At 41.8% G+C, this 24,467-nt stretch overlaps 1 protein-coding gene across 2 annotated transcripts in view; it reads right to left on the minus strand.

The window, feature by feature from the left end:
- grm8a (glutamate receptor, metabotropic 8a) overlaps nucleotides 1-23,436 on the minus strand; it is a 185,713-nt gene extending 162,277 nt beyond the window's left edge. For both annotated transcript variants that reach the window (XM_054799984.1, XM_054799985.1), the window contains exons 1-2: nucleotides 22,800-23,436; nucleotides 15,901-16,614 (exon numbers count right to left, since the gene is read on the minus strand). In XM_054799984.1, coding sequence (XP_054655959.1) covers nucleotides 15,901-16,506 — 606 coding nt within the window. In that variant the 5' untranslated portion in view covers nucleotides 16,507-16,614; nucleotides 22,800-23,436. The remainder of the gene's footprint in view (nucleotides 1-15,900; nucleotides 16,615-22,799) is intronic.
- Nucleotides 23,437-24,467: the final 1,031 nt, after the last annotated feature.

Consider the following 24,467-nt stretch of genomic DNA (forward strand, 5'->3'; position numbering starts at 1 on the left):
ATTTTTCTTTTTCTACGTATTTACGTCATTCACTTCATATTAGTCACACACAAAAAAAGCCGTCATACTGAAGGTGAGGCTTCCAGTATATGACGGCACATATTAGACTGGAAGTATAGGAAATATATTGCTTTTACCAACTTGATGCACCTACTGCACCATCCACACGCACACACACACACACACACACACACACACACACACACACTGTCAAAAAGCTGCTACAGCAGCAGAAATTTGACAAGAGCTCAACTCGACACATTTTCTCCTTTCATTCCTTTTTCCCTTCTTGCCATTCTTTGCATCTCTCTCTTGCGCTCTCACCCAAGAATGTGTGTGTGTGTGTGTGTGTGTGTGTGTGTGTGTGTGCTGCATACCAACAGTATGTTTGCATGCACACACACTTTCAAAAATCATGCATGGGAGGAGAGAGAAGCACTCGTGGGTGCCTTTCATACCCCAAGGCAGCCTGTTTATCGCCAATTGCTGGATAAATTAATCAGCATCCCTCAGGCCTCCTGACCACACACACACACACACACACACACACACACACACGCACACGCACACGCATACTGTATCTGTGCAATATCACAGAGGCATGGCTTCAAAATATCCCCAAACACCTCCCAGAGAAATACTGTGAGAAGATGAGAGATGTAAATCACACACACACACTCCATCATATGCATCCCTTCCTTTCTTTTCCATGTGTGAGCGCGAGCTTCATGTAACACAAATGCATCACAAAGTGTTAACTGTGGACGTCGAAAAGCAGGAAGAAGAGGCTGCCTCGCAGTTGGAAGGTTGTTGGTTCAACTCCCACCCTCCCAGACCCAGAGCCCCCCGCTGGTGTTGCAGATAAAGAAACAAATGCATTATTATTTTTAAATTTGATTTATTATTATATTTATTTATTTATAACAATAAATGTTCTTATATTTTTTATGGCCAAAAATGATATTTATGAATACAATTAGATAAATATTTGATATATAAATATTTCAAATATATTTTATGAATACAATTATTTTATTAATACTTATTTAAGTTTGGTTGGTGATTAAACAATAGTAAATTATATACATTTTGGAGAAAAAAAAAATCATAAATAAAGTTGGGAAAATTAAATAACTTAACATTTAACTGATATTATTAATAATAATAACAATAATAATAATAATAATAATACACACAATTGAAAAAAAGAAAATATAATTTTTAAAAAGTAATACAATACAGCTAAATTAAATTATAAAAATGATTTTAAAAACATAAAGACCCCAAAAATGTTTTAAAAAATTTAGATAAATCAAATAATATACTCATTAAATTTTACTGGTATATTATAATCAATAAAATAATTTCAAAAAATTCTGTAGCATATTTTGTGTCACCCCAAACAAGTTATGTCTTTGACATAATTCAAGCTAGCTTAGCAGGTTGGGGGGAAAAAAAATGCTTTTCTTTATTTTTCTCCAAATCAAAGACTGCCCCTCCTGAGGTCCTCCGACCCCTGTAACTACAGTACGTGGTTGTGTGCTGAAATGTAGCACTTCCAAGTATTTCAATGAGTGTCCCATTAAGATTTAAGGCCGGAAAGACTTCACAGTTGCAGCAACTTCAACTAGAATGAAGCCGAGAAGGCTCGAAGGACAAAAAACGGTTAGTTTCGTATGAACTTAAACATAAAAATGCACTTGATTGACAACAGGATGATGATAAAAGTGCCTTATTGAATGTAAAGAGAAGAGAGTGGGCATAAATCAGTTGTTGTTGTTAATGTGAGCCGTCATGTAAGGCGAGTACGTCTACGCTGTCGTTACTTCCACTTATCGGTTTGTTAAGTAGCCGCCTTAGGCTGACATTAAGCCGCACCTTTTAAATATCCCAACCAGCATTTATTTCTGTCACATTTTAACTTGAATGCACGTCAAAGCTTGTTTTTTCTTCCACACATTTAGGTAAGCCGCTAAAAATCTCTGTCACAGATGAGACTTTCTTTAAAATCACGACTTTGGCTGGGATGCGACGGGAACATAAGACACTTGGCGGAGGGAGACGACGCTCCGACGTTTGCCAGGGAAGAAAAAAAAAGATGTTTTGGAGTTGAACATTTTTTTTAAAAAGCCTGGCAAAGAAATGAAGTAAAACACTTTACTGACAAAACAATTACACTCATCAGAGTACGGATGGAAATGAGTCCAATAAGCAACTTGTTTGTTTGCAGTGTCATCTTTAAAGCCACAATATGTAATAGTACAATCCTTTTAATGCTTTGGCTCCGGAATGTATCACCTACTTTCATCCATCCATCCACCTTTTCCGCTCATCCGGGTCCGGGTCACGGGGGCAGCAGTCTCAGTAGGGAAGTCCAGACTTCCCAGTCCCCTGCCAACTCTTCCAGTTCCACCGGGAGGACACCAAGGCCGGCTGTGAGACATAATCCCTCCAGCGTATCCTAGATCTGTCCTGGGACCTTCTCCTGGCTGGGCACGCCCGGAACACCTCACCAGGGAGGCCTCTGGGGAACCAGATTTGGCCGACAAAGACCAGACCGCCCAGGCGCCCGCCCTTGACCGGCACCCAAAACACATTGCAGCGCACCCTTATGCCCGCCCCCGCAGGTGGGTCTACGGGGGAGGGAGATCCCGTGTGGGCCCCAGGGGTCAAGGTCTACTCCAGGGTGATGCCTCGGTATCCCACGTCCAGGCGAGGTGCGGCCCCTCCTCTTGTGCTTGTATCACCCACCTTAATACTTGGTGGTGGACCAGCCAGGACACGTCTTCACGCGTGGGCACTGGCATCTATACTGTACATGGGGTGTCCACACTATTTTCCAAATATTTCTACTTTTTTCTGAAATAATCTTTGTAAATGTCCTTTTCATAACATCACGACTTTATTCCTCATTTATTCCCACAATACTTTTCATTTATTCCCATAACATTTTTACTTTTCCCCCCCAACCAAATTTTCCAAAAATGTATTTTGTGTTTGTCATAATATTTCGACTATAAAAGGTAATGATATTTTCTGTCATAATTCAACTCTTTGCTGCTAAAATGGTATTGTTTTTCCTCATAATGCTACAAGTTCATTCTCATTAAAAGTGCTGCTTTTTTTCTCTTCATATTTTGACTTTATTCTTGTAAAATTACTGCTGTTTTTTTTTCCCATTTCACACAACGCGTGGGTTCTCCATCAGCCAATCAGGGTGCAGACCACAATGCACGTTCACACGCTGTTAAAAAAAATAAATAAATTCCACGAAACAGCGAGTCCGAGAAAGGGAACACTGGATTCTCCTAAAAGTATGACTTTTTCTCCTGAGATGCCAACTTTTTGCTCTTAATATTTTGACTTTACTGCTGATTTTTTTCATTTTTACAGTTTTAAATTATATTTTTAGAATGTGCCATATCATTCCATTACTTCCATACAGAATTCGGCATAGCGGCTTTATAAGGTACACTTTACAACTGAAGTAGTTTTCTGAAAACCAACATGTTTGGGGTTTTTTGTACTACATGATGAATTCACAAAAACAGGGTCTTTTTTTTGGCCCAACTGTGCCTGTATGATATTACGCCAAAACCTCCAACTCAACCAGACACATGTTCCGATGTACAGTACATAACAAAGGCACGACAATTCAGCCACAGTGCAAGACTCCATGTGTGTGTGTGTGTGTGTGTTTTTAGTGCAAACCTCTGGCAGGTGTCCAGTTCCACTTGCTCACAGAGAGAAAGGAAGGACTTGTCTCGTCTTAGCCGTTAAATCCCCGCTGAGACGGCGAGTGAAACGCGCTCCACGAGATTTACGTCGTTACAAAGCTGCCTCTCATTTTTTTTAATGGATTTGCTTAAGCACGCACGCACGCGCGCGAACACACACACACACACACACACACGCACATCTCCCCAAGAGGCTTTTGTTGGCCAACAGGTGTTATTGTTATTACACACCTGCAATGAGTCTGTTATGACTGTGCACCATCATGTCAACTTAACTAGAGAGGTTTCTTCTATTTATTATGACTATTTACCAATGTTTATATCAATAAATAAACCCCTTGAAAAAAATATGTAGAAATGTAGAAAATAACTACAAATAAATGCACTATATTAAATATTATTAAAGTGACACCGAATATATTATGATAATAGATAAATGCAAAATGCTAGCAATGTCAAAAACAATACAAATAAATACAATAACATATTAAATAGATATATTAAAAGCATACCTTAAAATTCAATCATAAATGATTATTAAAATGATTTAGTTAGTTAATTGGCTAGAAAGATATGTGGTCTTTGCTTCAGCGGTTGAATTGTAATTATGATGCAAATACTACAAGTGTTGCCGCACTTAATAGAATCATTTCAATAGCAGCCTGCAGCATTTCGTCTTTCTCCAAGGTAGCACGTTATTGCATATCTTCTTGTATGTTTAATTGTTTTCTATCAAGTCTGACAGAATGGCTTCAGGCCAAAAGCACACCAACACAACAATAGCTTACGGCGTTGTTGACGCTAAGGCGCTGGAAAACGCTCAGACATGTAAATAAGTTGGTTACCAAGGCAACCAGCCAGTGAAATAGTGTTACCCTTTACGACATTTTACTTTTTCATTTTCTGTTTCATTCCTCAGTCTGGCAGAAAGACATCAAAGACTTTGGAAAATGTCAGCCTAATTAACACAGATGTTGGCCTGAATTTTAATAAATATATTTTTTTTAAAAAACAGATGCCTCAAGGTTTCTTTCGTCACGTAAGCCCTCAAATTAATCTTACTGTGAAGCCAACAGGAAACGAGGCAATGATTCACGATGACTCACGACTGACTGCCAGGCTGCAAATAATCAGCTGTAAAGTTTAATTTAAGTATCGGAATTTTCTTCCGTGACACTTTGTTGTGATACTACGTATGACCGATAAAAGTATCCAGCAGAAAACTGGATTCTATACTTTGTGGAGCTCACTAAAACCGTAACATACTTCTTTCTCGGGATTATGGAGGTACGGTGTGGAGTTGAAATTATGCCAAAGCCTCACAAACTCACAAAACACGTTCTACTGACACCTGACGACTGATAAACAATGCAAATCCAAAGCATCATGCACACACTAATGCATTTTGTTTTGCAAATACGGAACTGACCTATCAAACAAATGCATCCTGCTTCAGAAACAAAGCCAGCAAGTTTTACACAAACACAATTACCTAAAATATATTCTTCTAGTATCCCAAAAAAAACCTTCAAGTACAAAAAAACAAGTCTACAACTACGAAAAACTGTCACGTGACTGTTGTCACAATCTTACTGCGATCACGTGACTTTGGTCACTAATCTTCCGCCTTGCAGTACCACACACAAATTGCACTCTGTTTTACACGCACAAGCCAGTAAACTTTTGGAGAAATGTCCAGTAATGTGCACACTACAACAGCAGGTGGCGCTGTTGCTTCAATTTAAGGCCGCCAGGACACTTCTAATTTGATCAATGTTGAAAAGCACAACTAGAATAGCACTCAATGTAGAGCAAAGACCTCCTCCAAGGCTGAGCAATTTTAAAAAAAATATGCGTCTGGCTCGTTTCATCAGCAGCTCTATTCTGAGCTCCTCCCCCTATCGCTTAGGGTGAGTCCAGCCGCTTGTATCCACGATCTCGTTCTTTCAGTCACGACCCAAAGCTCGTGACCACAGGTGAGGGTGGGAACATAGGTTGACTGGTAAACTGAGAGCTTTGCCTCCTGGCTCAGCTCTCTCTTCACCACTACCGTCCGGTACAACAACCGCATTACTGCGGACGCCTGCGCCAATCCGCCTGTTGCCCTCACGCGCCAACCTTCACTCGTGAACAAGATGCCAAGATACTTGAACCCCTCCACCTGGGGCAGGACCTCATTCCCGACCCGGAGGGTGCAATCCAACCTTTTTCGACTGAGAACCATGGCCTGGGATGTGGAGGTGCTGAGTCTCATCCCAGAAGCTTCACACTGAGATGCAAACCGCCCCAGTAAACGCTGAAGGTCACAGGCCGATGAAGCCATCAGGACCACATCTTCTGCAAATAGCAGAGACGAGAGCCTAAGGCCACCGAACTGGACTCCCTCGACGCCTTGGCTGCGCCAAGAAATTCTGTCCATGAAAATGATGAACAGAATCGGTGACAAAGGGCAGCCTTGGCGGAGGCCAACGTTCACCGGAAACAGGATGGACTTACTGCTGGCAATGCCAACCGGGCTCCTGCTCCGGTCGTACAAGGACCCAATGGCACGTAGTAGCACGCCACCAATCTCGTACTCCTGAATCACCACTCACAGGCCACCGCGAGGGACACGGTCCATTGCCTTTTCCAAGTCCACAAGTCCAAGTAACTTTGATCACATGTGGAATTACTTCAGCTTCTGCTTGGACTGCGGCAGCTGTTGAATGGGAAAAAAAAAAAAAGTGTCCCACGTCTCATCACCGGAGCTAACGAGTGAGTGTAGGTGGGACTGCAAGGTTTCTAGTGTTGTCTTTCTGTGTAAACATCTCATGCTAAAACGTGGACACCTGCGGCTTATAGACAAGTGCGGCCTATATACTGTACTGTACATGTATGTACTGTACATGTATGTACTGTACATGTATGTACTGTACATGTATGTACTGTACATATATTTTTCTCTCTAAATCTGGTGGGTGCGCCTTATATGTGCGCTCAATAGTCCGGGATTTCCGGTACCTGTTTTACTTTTAAAACACGCTGTTTTTCACGTAAAAAAAAACCAAACATGACATATGAAGGTGATTCCTCCATCTTGGTCCTCGATGGTCCGCTTCTGCTGGTGTCTCCACACTCCAGGGCGGAAGGAAAAGGGTGAGGGTAAAAGTCATGAAATAGCGAGGAGAAGAATAGTCGAGTGATCGGACACAGAAGGTGAGGTGACGTAGCCGTAGAGGTGAGGTGTCATTCTGCTGCCCTCACTGCTGTGATTATTCCACAATCTCTCATTCTCTTTCTTCGCTCCCCCCCCCTTGTCTCACTCATGGCTGATGCATTATTCAAGGCTGAGATTCCAGCGCGTAGCGGGTGTGGCCATTAAAAATACATGGGCACCACGCCGCTGCAGCAAGGATGTTTAGCGCCGTGCCACATGGGAGGGGCCCCTGGGAAGTGTGATGTTTTTATCTTTGAAATTTGGTTCATTTTCATTCTGCATTGGACAAACTGGATATCAGAATTGAACACAAACTGTGCCGACTGGTGTGGAGATTTCGAGAAGGGTCTTTGACTCAATTAACAACAAAATCCAACTCCGGTCATTCAAAAAAGAGCCTTCATCCCAGCTTTGTGTCAACAGTCACAAAGCGTATTATTAGTGGGAACTTTTTCTCCCGACATGACACTTTTTTGCTGTTTTTTTTAAACAAATATTTCAACTTTCTTCTTGTACATTTTTTTCTCAAAATATGACGACTTCGTTCTCATAATACTTGGACTTCCATATGTCTTCTTATCCTCACTGGGGTCCCAGGGGTATGCTGGAGCCTAGCCCACCTTTAGGGGCGTAAAATTTGAGCAAGAGTGGTTGAAAAACAACCAAAAGGGGCGGGACTTAGTGATGAATTGCCCTTAAATCATGGACCACTCGAAAACTTTGCGAGCAGGTCTTTCAAAGCATTTTGAACACAACCTAAAGGGGGCGCTACATATGCCATTAAAAAAAAAAAAAAAAAACGTAACCAGGAAGTAGAAGACAAAGGACATTTTCAAAATAAGACCTGACTGAGAAACTCCATTAATCACAAAGGTCAATTGAGAGACAAACACGTATTCTTAATCAATATGCATCGCTGTCACACTCATGCGAATGCCCCCGGCTAATCTCACACGCAAACATCCCCCCCCCCTCCACTCTACGCCGTCAATAATCTCCCCATTTTGCAGGGCACCTGCCGACAAATCGATAGCGTCGATCGGCTTTATTCATTTGAATACACCGAAATAGATGGTGTGTGTAAATAATGCATGGTCGCCAGGAAGTGTGACAATGCCATGTTGTAGCTGTATCGATCTGCACGCTAATGTTTTTGGTTAGTGTTCAGCGTCATACGTCGCCGCTATTAGCGTGCAGACAGACGGAGGGATGCCAGGAGCAGCCGAGCAGAGACGCCAAACACTTAACCCCCCTCCCATCCTCCCACTTCTGCTGTCGGATGTAATGCAACATTGCATCAAGATGTAAAAACACCGCTTACAGGCCGTTTCGGTCCCCGGAGTGTTGCGCTCTTGCGTTCCTCTCACTCGGCTCGTGACTGTTTTACGGCCTCCTTCTTCTTATCTACCACCTTCGCTGCACGCGCTCCCTCCTGGCCTACTCCTTTTACCACCCTTGTCTTGCTCCTCTCCGTGGGGACGGAGAGTGAGACGGAAGGCATAAAAGTAGGGGAGGGATGATGACGACAACGGAGAAAAGTGGCTATAAAAGTGAAAAAGCGACTAAAAACTAGGGATTTTAATGCATTTCCTGGACTGACTTTGGGCCAAAACGAGCAATGAATCTTTTTTTTTATTTAATTCTTATATACAGTATATATTCTATGTATTATTATATTTATTTAATTATATTTTTACATTTTTTATTTATATTATATTATGTATATTTGATGTGAATTTCTATCATTTTTTCCCTCTAATTATTAGTTGTGTAAATATTTCATTTTTATAATAATTTCACACAAAATAGCCACGTAGGCTAAACTAATGTTTGCAACCAGTTGAGAAGGAATCAACAGTGCCTCTACTGGCTGCAGTGCAGCAGTGCACATTTGATACAATTCTTAACAATCAATTCATGTTCAATAGACGCATAAAATCATTTTTAGATGACTTTTAGTCAACACAAAATACTTAGCAAAGTGTCCACATGGAGATCTGAACCAACAGCGCCTCCGCTGGTGGCAGCAGAGTAGTGCACTCCATTTTCCTCAATTGCCACAAGACACAATAAACTCATTCAACACCAAAAACGTATTTATCGTGACGTCTTTTAAGTGTTGCTGTGCGAGAGGCAAAAAGAGGTGATGACGCAAACTGCACCCTAATGGATGTCACTTTTAGAGCAGTTTTAAGCCACATAAACGGCCACAGGGTGGCAGAAGTGCGTTTGATAGGACCTCGGCATGGATCATTTGCATGTAAAAACACACTTGACAGCAAGGAGGAAGTGGAAGAGCAGGAGGAGTGTAGCCTGCAGAAGGTTACGCATTGCAGGGAAATTTTAACGCATGCACACGCGCACGCACACAATTCAGTTCGAAATGTGAAAATTGTAAATAGTTCGTGGTGTTTTATTTGTAAAGAAATTGTTATTTGCATGTAAAAAATCATTTTTGGGTGTTTATGTTGGTGTACTTTAGACATTTAGATAACAAATTGGTATTTTGATATAAATCAACCCCTTTTTGTGCTGTTTATGTTGTGGTGTAGTTGTTTAGATATTTGAGCTCTCACAAAAGCAAAAAAATGTGTTAAAAATGAAAGTCATGCTTGAAATGTATCTTTAAAAAAAAAAAAAAAGCTGGTTTTCTCCCTGTTTTAGTCGGGAACTGAAATTTGCCTGAAACTTTCCTATGTTCTACTGTTGATTACTACAGAACGGAAAAAGGTAGAAACTTTTTTTTTTTCCTGATGAAAGACAGGAGTCTAATCTTTCTTGTGGTAGGTTCCATGTTGATAAAGCCATCGAGCAAAATATTCTGTGTGCCTTAAAAAAATCAGTCAAAATGGTCTAAAATGTCCGGTACTGAAGGGGTTGTCTGTTGAAAAATGGCTGGGATTGAATGAGTTAATTGGCAGAATTAATACCAATTAAATTGACTATAATGCTCATCCCAAAAGACATGGATTGAAAATTGATAAGAGATTATGTTGATGGTGTTTATTATGATGTCATGTGATAATGTGCCCACAAGAGGACTCTCTAAAAAAAAAAAAAAAAAAAAAGGAAAGATGAAGCTCATTAAAAAAAATACAAGTTTAATTAGGGGTTTTAGTAATAATTTTATGTTTTTTAACCCGAATTTGACCTTCAAACTTAACGCTAGCATCATTTGAGACCTTAAAAAAGACTTTCCGCAGGATTTCAGCCAAAGAAAAACCTGTTAGGTAATGCTAGCTATGGAAGCTACGACGAATTTAATATGGGTGCGCTTATTTTGGAAAGAATCCTTCCCCGCGTTCCCCTCCAGAGACTCCATCCCCGAGCTGCATCCTCTCGTCTTATCTGTCCTACTTTTTTTTTTTTTTAACACTGTACGTTTTGGATTCTTTGAACTATTTGAGGTTTCAACTTCTCCGAGTGTGCAGCGTTGTCATCGCAAATGCTGCTTGAAAGAGGAGGAGGCACACTTTACCAAGCACTTTTCTACCATCCCAAATATTAAAAATACATTGAAAATGCTCCTTCCTGTCTACGTCCTGGGACGATATAATCCATGAGCTGTGTGCCTTTGATCAATTTTACATCAGGATTTTTTAATTTTTTATTTTTAAAAGGTATCAGAACCGACTCGACGATCACGACGAGCGTCGGTATCATCGGTGTGGCCCCCAAAAGGATCGTGATGAACTTCTCACCCCCGCGCTAATTCTGTCACTTGTGGTCGCAGCCAAGCCTCCAAGAATGCAAGAATGCAACCTTCCAGGAACCTGGGAAGTCACAAAGTGCAGACCTTGGACTGGGAAAAGTGGAACGGAACAGGACTCGTACTTGCGAATCATCCGAGAAGACTAGAAGAGTCCAGAACAACTCTATTTGTATTTATTGGCTACACCAGAATGACTCTAAATGGAAATGATGGTGTTAACATTAGGACTAAAAACATATGCAGTTTTAATTAGTAAGTTAAATTTTATTTATTTTTTATTAAAAGAATATTTTGTATGTTGTTTTTTCACTTTTTTCAGCTAATAATAGATAATGAACTTAATACTACTACTAATAATAAAAAATACAATTATTTTATTAACTCATTCAATACCAAAGACGTATTTATACCTTTTTATAATCCCCCACGCCCGATCCCAACAACGTATTTATACGTCTTTTACGTTTTTTTGTGTGAGAGGCAAACTGAGTTTCACTTCAAAGCAATTTTAAGCCATGAAAACGGCCACAAGGTGGCAGAAGAGCTCGGCAGAGATCACGTGGTTGGGAGAATCACACTTGACAGGACGGAGGAAGCGAGAGAGCGTGGAGGCGTGCAGAAGGGAACATTTTAACGCACACGCACACACATAGTTCAGTTCCAAATATGAAAATTGTAAATAGTTCATGGTGTTATATTTGTAAATAAATTGTTATTTTCACCTAAAAAAAAACATTTTTTGGTGTTTATGTTGGTATAGTTTAGATATTTGAGCTGTCACAAAAGCAAAAGATATTTGTGTCAACGTGAAAGTTATGCTTGAAATGTATCTTTTCACAAAAAGCTGTTTTTCTCCTGTTTTTAGTTGGGAACTGGTATTTTCCTGTAACTTACCGACGTTCTACTGCTGATTACTAAAGAACGGAAAAAGGTAGAAACACACTTTTTTTTCCTGATGAAAGATGAGAGTCTACTCTTTCTTTTGGTGGGTTCCATGTTGATATAGCCGTAGAACACAATATTCTGTGTGCCTTGAAAGATCAGCACTGAAGGGGCTGTCTTTTGAAAAATGGCTGATATTGAGTGAGTTAATTCATTTTTATGTATTATATTATTTATTTGTTTATCTTAGAATTGTTTACTCTTGTAATTGCTGGGTTTAATGTGACGTCACATCCGGTTGTTGTCGGCCCCGCCTCAAAGAGATGGGGTGGAGGCAAACAAGCGCACTCGGAACTAGAAGTCATATGAAATCACAGCAAATATGCCGCATACATTTGCCGTTCTCGCATGTGGAAATCGTTCAAATATGTGATTCAGAAAATGCTTTTCCTAAGAGAGTCCATCATAACGGGGAAAAAAGTTCTGGAAGCAAGGAAAAAAACACAGACAAACCACCTTTTTCGGCGTTTGCTAACCAGCTATCGCTCTTGTCGGGTGGAGCCGAGTAAACGCTCTCAGGTTTCCATTGAGCAAAACAAGAACAATTTATACTAAAATCAAAGTCAGAGGGATTGGCAGTGAGGCTTGCTAGCTAGCTTGCTAGCTTCTAGCAGCCTGGAAATAGTGTGTAAAATCCAGCTAAAAATCGTCTATGGAGCTGAAACAGTGCAGCGAAACGATGAAGGACCTGTACAAGAATGTATTCACCAGCACTGATTCGGTGTAAGAACGCAAATTGACATGTTGGAAGCATTATTTTCATTACGGTCACGTGGTTGAAACCCAGCAATAGCAATGCAGAGCGACTCAACTCAACAGCACCCCTGCTGGTGGCAGCCAGGAAGTGCACTACGTTTTGCCTGCCTTTCCACAGTTAACACCCGATTTAACCAACAATCAATTCCTTCCTTGCATTCAATTGATGGAATAAACCCTCATTAGTCCAATCCCAAGTAGATATCGAGAAGCATTTGATTGAATAATTAAGTAAAATGTGAAGATGAGGTTTGTTGCCCTCACAAAACATTAGCTTAGCGCAGCTGTCAGCCATGTTGTTTGTCCACATGGATGCTAGCTAGCTGATATCAGGTCGAATACAGGGGCCAAAATACGCTTTTCTTGACAATAACATAACAATTTCAGGAAATTATAACAGCATAGGTGTTTTTGCCAAAGGTCTACAAGTAGAAACGTTCCTGCTCTTGCGTTGTAAAGGTGACAGCGTCCAACGCCAGTCCAGGCTGTGAGTGTCACATTCTTGCCTTATTGCTAGCTCCATCTTTAGCCTTTTCATTTAAACGCCACATTTCACACCTATAGCGCTGCTAAGTAAGTGCTCAGAAAGCCTAACAGGACAGAAAGATGACCTGAATAGTTTTGCCAGGTGTGACCTACAACGCTAAAAGCAAAAAAAAACAAAAACACGTTTACAGGTTGTGACGGGGTCACGTCGGCCATCTTGCAAAGGTCAAGTAAGCTAGGAACGTCATCCCTGCCGGTGGCTTTTGCTTTCAACCAAGCGAAAAGCCACCAAACAGCACATCCCCGCCGTAAAAACACTTCAATGCAATTAAACGCGGTCAGGATCGGAGCGCAGGTAATAGCGCACATTACCGCCGGCACAGTCAGCAGTATAAACGTAATGATCTTGTGTTTCTCATCAGAGAACTTGATTAAACTTTCATTTAGTGTCAGTGTGGAATGGATCTCTAAAAGGCTCTGCTGAGCCGACTGCTCAGCTGACATCTTCACTGGGAAAAGATCCACCTTGTATTTCCTTCAGCATCCGCTGACTTAGTCGAGTAAAAGACGTGACTAAAACCACGAGCACAAGAAATGTCATTTATCTAAACAGTAGCTTGTATTCACTTAGGATTCTCCAGGTATAAAAAATCTATTAATTATAAACAATTATTTTTTAAAAATGTCTTATTCGCTTTTTTTTTTTACGTTAAATAATTACAATTTTATGAATTTTATGAAAAAGTAATAGTTGTATTTTTCCCAAATGTTACATCTAGTTAATACTAATTATTATTTTTAAATTAGTAGTAAGTAAAGTAGTTTAATGCCACAAATCTACTTATTTCATTTTTAGCCTTTTCAATAAATTCCAATTAAATACAATCAACATAATGAAGTGGTTTTAATTACTTTAAATGTTTTCTAATTTCATGCATTTTTTTTTTTTTTTTTTTACTATTAAACATTTTATAATTCAGTAAGATTTTTTTTTCAAGTAACTTAAAGCCACATTACATTTTTTGCATTTAAAATATATTTTCAGGACATAAAATGAAAGTAATGAACTATCGTTGCATTGATGTTGCATTCGATATTTCTCATTATTGTTTCAAGCAGTTTCCTTCCGCAACACATTGATGATATTTTCTGCATTTTCAATCTATTTTAACTCAATCTAATGATAAAATTCATTATCGGACTTCTGCTTTCATGTCGTTTAATGCCACAAATGTACTGATTTCATTTTTACAAATTCTTAATTTCCTTTTAATTTTAGTTTTACATTTATTAATTTTTTTTTTTTGCTTCAAGCAACTTAAAGCCACGTTACATTCCCTACTGTTTGTTTTGCATTCAAAATATATTTTTAATTACATAAAATACAAATAATTATTGCTGTTAAATATTATTATTTATTATTAATGATTCAAATTTCTAATTATAAATATATTGTAATTATGTATTCTTATTAAATAAAGAGATATTTGTTCAGGTCTTTATAGTTATTCTTCATTAAGTCATTTAATGGCAGCAATATGGAGTATTTAGGTGGGAGGCTGGGTTTATCACGTCGGTCCAGTAGGTCCATTTGCAGCAACTAAAAAGGAAATTGCACCCCCCCCCCCCCCCCCCCCCCCCCCCCCCCCCCCGCCTCTGCTGGGATAGGCTCCAGCATACCCTTGCGATCCTAATGAGGAGAAGCTGGATGGACGGATGGAAATATTCTTCAAGTTGGAAGTTCTCACGTCCGTACAAGAAAGGCTGCAGGAAAACGAAAAAGGGAGGGAAAAAGCCATCATGGCGCTGTCGCCCATGCAGATGGATCCCTCGGAGTGCGGTGGTTAATTCCCCCGACAGGCCGCGAGGTGAGCAGAAAGCAGAATTATGGAAGTGCATGTACACACACACACACACACACACGCACGCACGCACGTACACATCATGTGCCGGGCGCCGTGCTGAGATGAGATGCAACGCGGCACCAAGTCTTGAGTGGGTGTGTGGAAGGGAAGGCCGTAGGAAAAACTGACCTCTGCCTAACCGGCAAACGCCAAGGAAAACACACAGAAGACGCGGCTCCCACTGAAACCTCAGCGCAGAGCCTGATTTGACGCAGTCTGCATACGCAGGGAAACAGCAAATCCCATTCTACATGTTCACAGCTCATCCAGCATCTATATATACATATTCTAATCCTCTGCACTTTCTGCACGCCCTTGTTACTTATACACCCCCTGGTGACTTTTTCCCATCCTTTTATGTGAAGCAGTGCAAAAAAAAAAGATTTGTGTTGCTGCTGTAGCGCCTGTGAGGATTATTGTTAGGTTTCATCTTAACATGTTGACTGTCATCGCCACTTAACGCGCCGTGCGCTGATAAAAGGTAAAACGCGATCTGTTGTTTCAACTTCTTATGACAGCACGCGCACGCACACGCGCACGCACACGCACACGCGCACGCACACAAGCTGTGGGCTGGTGCCGAGTGGGCGTCAAGCTGTGACTGGCAGTGTCAGATTAGCCCACTTAGGAAGGACATATGCTGCATTGGCGTTGGAATGTTGTGGCGTACGCTCGCCTATAGCACTCAAAGACTCCCACGCAAACACGCCGCCATTGTGGCAGAGCCCGGATTAAATCTCGCTGAACGCTTCCTAAATGTGTCGTATTCTTTGTCCACGTTTTACGAATTCAATGAATGAAAAATATGATGTTTATTATTGTTTTTTTCCAAAATGATATATTTATACAAATGTGTTTTTTATGCGACAATCTGAGCACGTTGTTTAGCATTAGAGATGCAAGCTAAACGCCAGTGCCTGTGCTAGCAGAAAGGGCGTATGCAAACAATGCCATCACAAAGACATCATAAACACACAATTGTTGATAGACGAAGCTTAAGCTAACACTTGCCTTTGCATAACTCAACAAAAACACTCTACAGTGTCAATCATTTGCATAAACTTCGCCAAATGCCACAAAAAATGAGTCAATTAGGCATTAAAGGCTCTGACTGACTCCATTTTGGTTTGGGTCACTGATCTAAGCTAGCACACCAGCATGTTCTACCTTAAAGAGGCGCAGGATGTTGGCCACCATGATGGACACGGAGCTCGCCGCAGCGCCGATGACGCCCACGATTTTATCCGGCTTGGTGAAGATGGGCGGGTCCCCGTTAGCGCAGCGCACGTCCGAGCCGTCCCTCTCGATGAGCGCCTGCACGAACGTCAGCGACTGCTCCAGAGCGTAGGTGTCCCTGGAGCAGGTATCCAAGATGCGGGCGCCCAGCGTGATGTTGGGCAGCAGCTCGGGGTCCTTGTTGATCAGGTCGATGGCGAACATCATGGCCTCCAGCCGGTGAATGCCCTTCTCCTTCTTCAGCTCGCCGCACGGCGTGCCGCGGTCGCCCCGCGAGTGCACCGGGAACAGGCCGCCCAGGATGATGTCGCCGTCCAGCCGGATGGAGTGGGCGTACTCGGGCGCCATCTGGGGGTCGACGGTGGGGATGCGCTGGGGGGCGGCGGCGGGGAGGAGGCAGGCGTAGGAGACCAGGAGAAAGACGGCGGGGTGAGGGCTCCACTGGGGCTCCATCTTGGACACGATGAGGGGACGTATTCCAAAAGTACTTTCTAGTGGCGGACGAGGGAAGGGGAGAGGAGCCAAGCTGAGCCCCATGAGGGGGTCATATTCCAAGAGGCACCACAAGGGGGGGCTGCAGGTGAGTTTCTTCCCAAAAATGACCTTAGGGGGTCCATCTACTGGTCACATCTTTAGCGGCGTCTGCTGGGAAAACACACAGAGGACAACTTTAAAGCCGGACACATCAACCCACAACGTAAACAAGAAAAACAAAATGGCCGACGAACGCAATAAGTTCCTACGTGCTTTGTTCGCCAGTGACGACGAAACTCCTCTTTAAATAACAGTCAAATAATATTCAGAAAATGTAGAAAAATCATAATGATATGAAAAAAAAATTAATCATCTTCATCATTTTTTTAAAAACTTGGTATACGGATGACATAATGGCACACACATGCTAACCAATGCTAGCCACAAGGTTCTGTCGTGGCAGATAAATCAAATATAGACAAATGTAGTTAAAAATCCCACCAAAAAACAATAAAACGACACCTTACAAAGTTGCATTCAAAGGTAATGGTTCATAAAAATAAATAAATACGGTAAATGAAAAATAAGCAGCAATAATAATGAAATAAATGCGTAGAAGTAACTGAAATCACATCCTTATAAAGTTGATTTATTTGAATGTGACAATCTCGATTCATTGCTTAGCATAAGTGCAGAAGATCTAAAAATAGAATTGAACAAGAAAACTAAAAAAGACAACAAGAGCAGCAAAAATTCCAAAATCAGCAGGAATTTTATCAAAATAAAGTCAAGGTATTAAGAGAAAAATGAAAAGGAGAATAATGTGGTAATATTAGGAGGAAAAATAATGTCATTTTAGTAGCATAAACTTGAAATATTAAAGAAAAAGGGCATTTTTTAAAAAGTAGTAATATATCAAGAAATCAACAAGTAAAGTTGACATTTTTTGGTTTTAGTTTTTTTTAGTTTGCGGAAAAACTTAGAATGTTGCGAAAATAAAGTCAAAATATGATGGAAATGAAGTCAAAAGTACGAGAAGAACATTTACCAGAAGAAAATATGAAATAGTTGGAAAATTAAGAAAAAAAAAAAAAACAGCTGTGATTTTATGAGAATAAAGTCAAAATATTAAAAAAGAAAAAAGTCGACAATTTTACAAGAATGAAATCGTGATATTATGAGGAAAAATAATATTTCAGGAGCAGTTGGATTTTTTTTTAAGTCGCAATATTACAAGAAACAAACTAAAGAAAATGATGTCATTTTTGGAAAGTATGCTTGGGGATAAAGTTATTCTAATATGGGAATAAAGTCATAATATGACGCAAAGGACGTTGACAAAGATTACTTAAGAAGAAAGTTGAAATTTGGAATTGAAAAAAACAAAAAAACAACAAAAATTGGGGGAAAAAAAGAGCAAAACGAAGCCGTTTTTCTTGAAATAAACACCAACTTCTTAGCGCATCGACGTTGTTGCTCTACAAAACAGCATCTCTTCATTTTTCCACGATGTGGCCCCCGCTGGAAGGCGTTTGGACACGCCCGTGCTAAACAAACACACAGCATATCCTTACGTCTTGTCCAAAGTGTTCACTTCTTCCCCAATTTACAACCCAAACACACAACGTTATAGCGTCAAATGACCGGTTTCCGTGCACCACAGGTGGTATCGCTTACATAATCGGACGTCCTAGGAAGGGTTCGCCCTCTTGTGGATGCAAAGACATGCTTGAATTCAGTCGCGTCCTTCAACAAAGTCTGTTGTAGCTCCAAGACGAGGGACTTGTAGAAAATGACGTGTGCTAATCCGGCCTTCAATAAGATGCTTTGTTACGACATGCTCGTATTCAGGCCATCGTTATCATTAAAAATGTCCCGTTGACTGTAACCCACCCCCACACGCACACGCACACACGCACGCACACACACACCTCAAGCCACACGGTGCTTTTTGTCATGCAGATTAGCCTCCTAATGAAGTCAGCAGTGAGGAGCGTCCTCAAATGAAAGCCTGTTTTTGCCTTTTCCTGATGAGCGAATTACTGCATAAGAGCGCCTATGCTAAGCTAATTAGCTTCTTTTGCCGGCTTAATTATAAGCTGGGAAAGTAAATGGGTGCCCCGTTTTGTCAATTAAGAAAAAAGGGGGGGGGGGTTGCCATTTTTTTCTTCTAGTACTTTAAAATCCAGTCTGTGTTGATGCAGAAAACTGTACCGGTGATGCGTTCAGGGTGTTTGCAACGTGAGCTTCACAGCTTTAAAGCCCCCCCCGGCCCGCCCCATCCACGAATCCATCTCTAATTCAATTGCGTCCCAATTCATTCATCACTTTGTGGCGTGTGTGAAAGGAATGAGGTCAAAGTGGCTGAAAGGCAGCCTGTGATGAAGAAGCCGTGCTTTCCACAATGTAGGTTGGCTTCTGCCGCTTCTGCCGACGCCGTGCAATCCTCCGCTCTGCACTTTTGTTTGTTCAACACTTTCGGCTCCCGGAGGCCACTTGATCATCAACGCCGGGGGCGTCCAGACTTTTTCCACCACGGCGCCAAAAAGTACAACTTTTTTCTTTTTTTTTTTTATTAATTTTTTCTTGAATATTCCAACTCTTTGCTGATAAACTGACATCATTTTTCCTCGTGTTATTCTCCGAAAATTGCAATGGTTTTTCTCATCAGAATACAACTTTTTTTTCCTCAAAATATTTTGGCTTTATTCTCATAAAATGGCCACTTTTTTATTCAATTTCTGCTGGTTTATTTATTTATTTATTCCAACTTTCTTCTTCTATTTCCCCCCTCCCTCGTCATTACGGCTTTATTCTGGGGGTGCAACGGTTCATCCACTACATCATGTATCCATTTATATTCCTGTGCTCCAACTAAATGGAGACTAGGAAACAAAGCATTGGATTAAAGGAAAACCGCACTTTTTGTTGAATTTTGCCCTTCATCCACAACCCTTACGTGAAACATGAACACACGTTTCCTTCCCTTTTCGGTGCATTCTGACGAGGGAAAAGGGGTTAGCATGAGGCGGCTAACTGCGCGTCAAGGGGGTAACAGTGCCTATTTCCACTCGGAAGCCCTCTAATGAGGTTTTATTGTTCATATCCATGCTGATCATGCATGAACAAGTACGTTGATGATCACGTGACTCTGATTTAAATGTGCATTGATTCCACATAGCTTATACCGCTAACGCTACTTCCGTCAACGACAGCAGCACGGAAATGGCGACGAGACTTCCAGCGTCCGCTCTCATTGGGAGCGCAAGACTTGCGCTCCGGTCCTGACGTAAAAAAAAAAAATGCTGACAGCGAACGAGCACCTTGTTGAGTCTTCGCAGCGAAACTGAGAGCCAGTCGTATCCACTCGCCCGTGCAGCGGCTTCCCGTGACGTGCATTGGTAGCTGGCTCGTACCAACTCGTTTTCTCTCGTTAAAAGCGCACAGAAAAGGCACTAAAGGATTGGGAATGATGGGGAAAATGTAAAAAATGTACAGTTTTCCTTCAAGCACGACAGGCTTTATACTGTATGGATGTGTGTGTGTGTGTGTGTGTGGGGGGGGGTTAGCACTTTTAATGCTAAAGACGTTCAGCGGTCGGTGACGTCGTCGTTTTCCGGGTGTGTGGTGGTCACGGCAGCTGCAGTGGACTTGCGAAACACGGTCGGTTCGCTTCCTCGTCTCTTGGTCAGCTGATTGACTTCATTCAGTATCCCCATTGAACTCGTCTGGCCTTATTGGAAGTCCTGTTCAGTTGCATTTATGGGGACAGAACGTCCTCACGTTCTGTACGCAACATCTAATCGGAGAGAGAGTACCACAGCACATTCATTTGCTCACCTTTGGGGGCAAAGTGCGGGTTTGGATTGCACCATCTCAAGGAAATAGCTCGTCATGGCGAGCTATACCACCCTCTGCTCATCCTGACTTATTGCATTTTTTGTACTCCATCATTTATTCTTAAGTATGTCAGCATTATTCATCACTTATCCCGGATTCCCCTCAAAAGCTTCACCTGCATTGCGCCTCTTACTGGTTGAATTTTGGCCTGAAAAGTTACTCAATCAATTTAAAGTCACCGAGTCATTTGGGATCGTGCCGTTCCACATGAACCAATATCGTCCTTAAATTGCATCGGCAACCACGAATCCAATATTGTAACGTTATAAACTAATGTTCCAAAAATTACAACTCTCTATACATTCTATTTTGATTCAGTTTATGGGCAAAACTTTCTAAAAATTCAGGCACCAGCATACAGTATGCCGGTTAAAAAATCATCACTCAAAAAGTCGATATCGGATTAGGATGAAATGTAATGCTTAGCTTCATGAACCCCAGGATAGCGATAGCAATGCAGTAGAAATAGGATAGCTTCAGTTTCAATACGACCTTTCGGATTTCGTTTTATGGATAAAACTAAAAAATTCAGACTAACTCTGGCTAACTTTGGATCAGTGAATTCTGATGCTGATCCCAGTTAGGATTGTCAGTAATTTTAGCGTCAACTAGTAACACAACCTTGTGAAGTGACACGGGGGAAATGGCGGTGGTGGCGGATTTAATACGTGGATCATTTCGGTTTCTGATTGTTTTGTGGGTAAAACAAAAAAAAATTCAGACAACAACACATCATGCTAACATCATAACTCAAAAGTCGAGATCCGATTCGGATGAAATTTGTTGCCTAGCTTCATGATAGCTAGCAACTTGGACGTGGCTTTCAGAAGCGCATAATTTCCGTTCCCATACATCGTTTCTGACCTCGTTTTGTGGGTAAAAAAAAAAATTGGACAGCAATGTTTGGTTAACACAAAAACTCAAAAAGTCAAAATCGGAAAAAAAATCGGGGTGTCACTTGTTTATAACCCACGGAATAGTTGGCTAACTTTGGATCAGGGAATTCTGATGCTGATCCCAATTAGGGTTGTTAGCAATTTTAGCGTCACCCAGCAACACAACAACCTTGCGGTGGAAATGGCGGTGGTGGCGGATTTCATAAGTGGATCATTTCGGTTGTTTTGTGGGTAAAACATACAAAAAATTCTGACAGCAATCTATGGTTGATAACATCATAACTCAAAGTCGAGATCCGATTCGAATAAATTTGATGCCTAGCTTCATGATAACCCAGGGATCAACAGCGAAAGCGATAGCTAGCAACTTGGACGTGGCTTTTGGAAGTGGATCATTTCGGTTTCTATACATCGTTTTGGACCTCATTTTGTGGGTAATACTAAAAAATTTGGACGGCAAAGTTTGGTTGTTAACACTCCAACTCAAAAAAGTCAAAATTGGATAAAATGCAGTGTGTGGCTTGGTTAAAACCCCAGGAAGAGTTGGCTAACTTTGGATCCTTTGCTGATCCTAATTAGGACTGTTAGCAAGTTTAGCGTCGCCTGGCAACCCGACACAACCTCGTGAAGTAAAAGTGACATTTGATGCCTAGCTTCATGGTAAACCAAGGATCAATAGCAATAGCAATGATAGCTAGCAACAGCTAGGATCATTTCGGTTTCTATGCATCGTTTCTGACCTCATTTTGTGGGTAATACTCAAAAAATCTTCAATATGGTTGTGAACAATACAACTCAAAAAGTCAAAATCGGATCAAGGGAGTGTGTCACTTGGTTAAAACCCAAGGAAGAGTTGGCTAACAGTCCGTCAGTGCATTCCGATGCTGATCCAAATGACAACCGTTTCGACCACATTCGATTAAAAAGCAACCTTTCCGTCCATCCTAGAGAAGTCAACACTGCGTCTTTCCTTCTTAAAACGCTAGCAGACTTTGAAGTGAAGGTGGGCAGGTTGCAAAGGAACAATGGAGCCCCCCCCTCCAGACTGCGTGACTGACTCGTGCTTCTGGCAGCTTGAGTTTGAGTGGCTGGCCGTTCCGCTCCCGCCTGGTCCTCTTTCATTCACACTACACCCCACCCCCCCCACCCCGTCCTCTATCATCGTCCCATCACTCTTGTGCACTCCTCGTCTGGGGGGGACTGGCTGCTCTTTTCAGGAAGTGACAGACCCAGTCCCTTCTCGTCAACATAGGTGTTGCTCACACCCATCGGGTGCTCATCTCGTCGCAGGAATTCATTGGTTTGCCCGCGATGATCGGGAGAGACCTCCACCAAGGCAGAACACGCAGATTTCCATTCATCGCGTGCAAAAAAATGAGAAAATGACTTTTAAAATCAACGTCAGCAACCGCATTGGACTTTTTGTTTTTTGCACTCCTACGTAGCAAAGTTTGTAAGTAGTTTTAGCTTGACAATGTGGTGCAAATGGGTGGAAGTGTTACGTGATGTGGAAAGGAAGGGGGTGTCACTGGTGGAATGTGAGCGGCGTGGAAGAAATACCTCCGGAAGAAGGCGAGGAAGATGGTGACCGTCTCCAAGGTGCTTCCCGAGCGGACCTCCCGAGTCTGTGCGGGGGTCCCCCCCCTCCACACACACGCACACTCCCCGCGCCAAAACACGTCTCCTGGAGACAGGTATTCCTCTTTTTTTTGGGTCCACGACAAAAGACAAAAAAAGGCCAGAAAAGAAGGCAAATGGTGGTAAAGTACTCCTCAGATGTCCAGCGATGGTGCTTACAGGTGAATATTCCTAACTGTGCACTAGAGGAGAAGCTCGTGAGCAGCTGCCTCAAATCAAGCGTCCCCCCCCCACCTCTCTTCCTTCACCCCTCCTCCTCAAAACAAACGCGCGCACGAGAGGCAGCGTGAACGCGCCTGCAATAGGGAGAGAAAGTGGCACTCAAACGTTAAATCATAATAAAAATACACCTGGTTGCCCACGTAATCCCTTCTTGTGGGGGGGATAAATCCTCCAAGTTTATTACCCATAGATCCGGACCGATAGGGAAAGAAGCAGTGCAAGCCAGTCCACGCAATGGAAATCCCGACTTGATTGCCTCAAATTGTATCAATTGTGACTACGCCCATTGATTGCCCAAGCCCCGCCCCCCTGGTGTGTGTAGATGCAACCGAACGAGCATCCTCGCAGGGATTGGAATTAAAATAAATGACGCGCATCCCATCTGCGGTGTAATAACAATTTGATCGAGCAAAGAGAGCAGAGAAGACCACACCACCGTCCCCCCTGGTGTTGATTGGTAAGTGTCGGGAGGGGGCAACATGTTCCATTTATGCGACACTAGAGAGAAGACGGAGACATGGTGACATCTTGTGGAAGATGGGCGTCATTGCAAGCGGACAAAAACAACAGTATTACCGACGTACATATGCAATGCCTGGAAAAGCAGTTTACTCGCGCCCTCCCGGCGGAGCTACGTGGAGCAATGGCCCCACCCTCAGGGGAAATCGTGTCATTGCAAGTCACAACCAAGTGGGCCAGCTCATTCCACGTGAATAAATTGCCACAGCAATGCCGAGGAAAGTCATCCCAACTGCGACCGCTCGTGGCTACGGGCGGCATCACAGCTGGTCTGTTGAATCACAAGCTAGCCTCAACTTCCATCCATTTATTTTCTATGCCGCTTATCCTAATTATTAAGGTCGAGTGAGGAATGCTGGAGCCCATCCCAGCTAACTTCGGGCGAGAAGGCGAGCCTCAGCTTAAAAGCTTATTAAAGCTTCAGTTATTTCAGGAGTTCAAGAAGTGAAACTTTTACACTGTAGATATTCACTACACACCGTGGAATACTTTTCTTTTAAATGATCATTTCGTAATATTTGGATGAGTATATCTTACAGGAAACAAAAACTATCAATTTTGAAAAATGGTCAAAAAGTTACACACAGTGTTGCCTTGGTAAACGTCAACAATACTCTGATTTATATATCATAAATACAGCGGAACCTTGGTCAGCATCAGTTTCTTCCAGAAGGTCCGACTCTTAACCAAAATGCAAGTTTTCCCATAGAAAATCATGTAAATCCAATTAATCTGTTCCAGAAAGCCAAAAATGTTAACACAAAACATTTTTATAATTTTACATGAATGAAAAAAATTTTAAATGCATCTAAATACATATAAATTAAGAACGAAAAGGGATCAATGAAC

The sequence above is a fragment of the Dunckerocampus dactyliophorus genome, chromosome 15 (assembly GCF_027744805.1).
Source record: "Dunckerocampus dactyliophorus isolate RoL2022-P2 chromosome 15, RoL_Ddac_1.1, whole genome shotgun sequence".
Taxonomy (NCBI): Eukaryota; Metazoa; Chordata; class Actinopteri; order Syngnathiformes; family Syngnathidae; genus Dunckerocampus; species Dunckerocampus dactyliophorus.